This window comes from Cynocephalus volans, chromosome 9 (assembly GCF_027409185.1).
Source record: "Cynocephalus volans isolate mCynVol1 chromosome 9, mCynVol1.pri, whole genome shotgun sequence".
Classification (NCBI taxonomy): domain Eukaryota; kingdom Metazoa; phylum Chordata; class Mammalia; order Dermoptera; family Cynocephalidae; genus Cynocephalus; species Cynocephalus volans.
Genome location: NC_084468.1, coordinates 146715121 through 146719565, shown reverse-complemented (window position 1 = coordinate 146719565; position 4445 = coordinate 146715121). Strand labels below are relative to the sequence as shown.

The 4445-nt window shown below is 42.7% G+C and overlaps 1 protein-coding gene across 1 annotated transcript; it reads right to left on the bottom strand.

Annotated features, from left to right (window-relative positions):
* Nucleotides 1–557: 557 nt before the first annotated feature.
* Nucleotides 558–1964, bottom strand: LOC134385903 (tripartite motif-containing protein 75-like). The gene has a single exon (XM_063107611.1). It carries the CDS (start codon nucleotides 1962–1964, stop codon nucleotides 558–560), a length of 1407 nt encoding a protein of 468 aa, XP_062963681.1.
* Nucleotides 1965–4445: the final 2481 nt, after the last annotated feature.

Genomic DNA, 4445 nt, shown 5'->3' with positions numbered 1-4445 from the left:
ATCCTTTCATTATAGTGCCCCCTCCACTTTCAATTGTGCCCTGTGGTATATATAACTAAGGGTTACAACCTGCTCCATGCCTAGTAGACAATTTTGTACATGTCATGTTAGGGACAGCACAATTCAACCTCTATAGAGATGAGACAAAGTTACCCAGTTCCATTTTTTGGTTTTTTTTTTTTTTTTTTTTGCCGGCTGGCCAGTACAGGGAAAGAACCCTGGACCTTGATGTTATCAGCACCATGCTCTAACCAGCTGACCAACCGGCCAGCCCAGTTCTGTTTTGGAAACTCTATCTGCACTTTCTGACAAACTGAAACAATCACCCTCATATCTAGTAATGTGCCAAGGTCCATCCACGTAATCCCTGCGGAAAAGACATTACTAGCACTGTTTTCTATAGTTGCTGAAACAAAATGAAAGTTTCTTCTTGGAAGAGGTGAAACTATGAAAGAAAAAGTTAGGAATTAGATTCAAAGGTGTATTAATACTATATAGCCTACACACTTTCCATTTAAAAAAAAAAAAGTAAAACGGTTTCGTCTATCAAGGGGATTTCATTCACAGTCGGTTCCTGTACAGATTCGGAGAGGTTGTGAATTAGGTCCGATATGGAAATAAGGCCGAAGAGGTCCAGTAACGGTGAGAGAGAAAGTACAGATGAGAGATTTATCAGTCATGTCATAGAATGAGATCTCACCCAACTCACAGTCCAGGAAAATGCCGACGCCTCTGGCTTTCACTTCCAACAGTGGAGGGTTTGGAACAGCTCCTGGTGCATCATAGCCATCATCCTGCAGCTGAAGCCTCCAGCATCCCTGCTGGGCTGATGGTGGTCTCCTGGCCTTTGCAGGAAGAGAATCTTTGCAAACGCCAATAGCCCACTCAGACTTGTCTCCCACCTCTACTTCCCAGAAATGCCTGCCAGAATGAAAATATGGAAAACCGAGGACACCTGGGTTGACTGTAAATCTTTTAGGAAAATCAGGAACGTTTTGCTTTCTCTTTGTAAATCTCACACATTTTTTATCCTCAGAGACAACCAGGTTAGGGTGTGCTATTTCAGGGTCTAGAATTATATCTACTTTAAATTTCTTTATAATTCTCTGCAGAGCAGAATACTGGGGAGGAAAACTGCAGCTTTCTCTCCTTAAATGAATTGAAAAGACTGATGGGCTAATCCCATTGTCAGAGTTGTAGAAAGTTTTAATGTGTGATAGCAATTCCACTTCAGACTGCATGCTGAGCTCCATTACCTTACTTAGCAGACTACTGAGTGTAGAAACGCAGTTTGAAAATGCTGTTATGTTTTCACTGAGTTTCTGTTGAATGTCCTTCTCTTCCTCAGCTAACCTTGAGAGAACAGCCTGTTGCTCACATTCTAGAAACTGGTTCAGGTGCTCAAATTCAGAGGACAATTCCCGCCTATGGTTTTCCACCTCCTCTCTCAGGTCCAAGGGTTTTGTGCTTTGAATGCTTATTAATTTTTGAATGTCCGCCACTTGCTTCTTCAGGGGCTCGATGTAGCTGCGGAGCCTTTTCCTGTGATGAGAGGCGGCCTCCTCAATGGGTCTCACGTGGTGGCCCTGGTGGTCAGGGGGCTGAGTGCACAGGGGACACAACACCTCTAGGTCCTCATCACAGAAAAGGGTCAGGACCTGGTTGTGCTTCTCACACAAGGACATCTCTTCCTTCCTCTTCCTCTTGCTCCGGGTGATGTGGAGTAGCCTGGCAATGTCAATCATCCTTCCCAGCTGGGTGTTGCTCCTGAAGGTCCCCTCTTGACATTGTTGACGACAGACAGGGCAAGGGAATCTGTCCTCTAGAATTTTCCAGGACTGTTTGATGTAGGAGCAACAGAAGTTGTGCCCACATTCGATGGTGACGGGGTCTCTTAGGTAATCAAGACAGATGGGGCACTTGGCTTCTGCCTGGAGTCCTGACAGGGCTGCTGCCACCGCCATCAGGCTGTGAATGAAGGTCTGGACTGAAGTGGGCTTTCTTCAGGAGGTTGGCTCTGCAGGTACTCTCTGGTGAGGAGCAGGAGCACCCTCAGGTCTCACAGTCCTTTCTGGAGACAGCTGATGGTCTCACTACAGTCCCACTGGTTTTTCACATTTGAGGCAGGACTTGAAGTCCTTTGAGCCTTAAGACCCTTTATTTCCAGCTGCTAAAAGGAGTCCCACTCATGGCCTGCAGCCAGTCACAGCTTAGCCAGTCAACTACTCTTCCAGCCTTTGGCAGCTCAGAGAAAAAGAAGCCAAGCTAAGTAGTTCTCAGGAAAACAGCCATTGCCTCAGATCATTAATTGCTGTGGGTGAGAAGATATCACATTCTTAAAAAAACCAAAAACCCAAACCAAAAAACCATCTTGAGTTTATTTCAGGTGGTCCTACCTACTGCCTTATACTAGTCAAACACAGATTTTCTGCCCCATCCCCAGTTTTTCATTCCCGTGCCTTTACTATTGTGCCCTAGCGACTCCACCGACTCGGCACCACAATCCCCACATTTCCTCCACTTACCAGTCACCCTAACTGGGGCTCTGAAGCAGACAGACCACACCCAAATTGGAGTACAGCCTCGGTCTACCAGCATATCACCCTGAACGCATCTGAATGTCTGACTTTGAAAGGGAAGCAGGGTCAGGCCTGGTTAGTACTCTCCAGGGGAGACCCCCTGGCAATACTGGTGCTGTAGGCTTTCAAAAAAAAAAAAAAAATACAATCTTTCTTAGTTATCCTTGTAACTTCGAAAAATTTACTTTACATCCCAAACTTTTGGAATTAGGTAAAATATAATGATCTCACCATAAACTTTTGTCTTGTAAAATATAGAAGAGATGGGCCGGCCCGTGGCTCACTCGGTAGAGTGCGGTGCTGATAACACCAAGGCCCCGGGTTCGGTTCCCATATACGGATGGCTGGTTCGCTCACTGGCTGAGTGTGGTGCTGACAACACCAAGTCAAGGGTTAAGATCCCCTTACCGGTCATCTAAAAAAAAATATATATATATATAGAAGAGAGCTTAAGGAGAGCCCGCATCACTTTTAGGGCTTAAAATATGTTTCTTTCTTTTCTTTCTTTCTTTTTTTTTTTTTCCAGTTATAATAAGGTATTTTTAATCTCTGAAAATTCACATTTACCAAATTTGGTTTCCTTTTTTTTTTAGGTCTTTGTTTCTCTACAGCTGAATCGATTGCAGAAAGCCTACTTTGTGAAATGAAGGCCAGGAGATAATATTAAAAACATATAAAACATGGGGCCGGGCCGTGGCTCACTCGGGTTAGTGCGGTGCTGATAACACTAAGGCCACGGGTTCGGATCCCATATAGGGATGGCCAGTTAGCTCACTGGGTGAGCGTGGTGCTGACAAGACCAAGTCAAGGGTTAAGATCCCCTTACCGGTCATCTTTTTAAAAAAAAACAAAAACAAAAACAAAAAAACATAAAACCAAAAAAAAGAAAACATTTAAAACATACAAATTGAATATAAATAAAACTCAGAAAAAACCAAAAACTCAGAAAAATATTTTCAGTATTTATTATTAAAATGTCATTATCTCTAAAAACAATTTATTTTTTTAATTTGTAATTCTTAGATCATTAGTAAAGTTCTACATCTTTCCATAACTTGTTTTGTCTTTTTTGTTTTTGGTAGCTGACTGGGGGATCTGAACCCTTGGCCTCGGTGTTACAAGTTGGCCCTCTAGCCAACAAAGCAAAGTGGCCAGCCTTTCTCATCTCGTAGGTATTCTTTGTTGACAATAGATAATGCCATATTAATAGTAAATACTGAAAATATTGTATTAGTAAGATTGAAAAAAATTGGTAATTCCCTGTTATGGGGTTAAGGAGGTAGATATTTCAACGCTGTAGACAGGCAAAGTAGAAAACTTTTTAAAAGAAATATCCATCAAAAATTGAAGTCTTTAGGGCCAGCCCGTGGCTCACTTGGGAGAGTGCAGTGCTGATACTAGGGCCACGGGTTCAGGTCCCTATATAGGGATGACCGGTTAGCTCATTCGGAGAGCGTGGTGCTGACAACACCAAGTTAAGGGTTAAGATCCCCTTACCGGTCATCTTTATTTAAAAAAAAAAAAATTGAAGTCTTTGCTTGTGTAATTCCACAATACTAATCCTATAAAAACACATATAACTTAAATACTCAAAGATAAGTCTGGGCTGGTGGCTTAGCTCAGTTGGTTGAACACCATCATCAAGGGTTCGGACCTCAATACCCACCAACCACCAAAAATCAAAAACAAATATGTGTACAAAGATGTTCTTATCAGCACTGATTTTTTTGTTTTTGTTTTTTTGTCAGGGACTGGGATCAAACCCTGCACCTTGGTGTTGTCATCATCAGGCTTTCACCAACTGGCTGGTTACAGCACTGATTTGACCTTCAAAAGGGTGGCAACATTGGAAATGTCTATTATCGT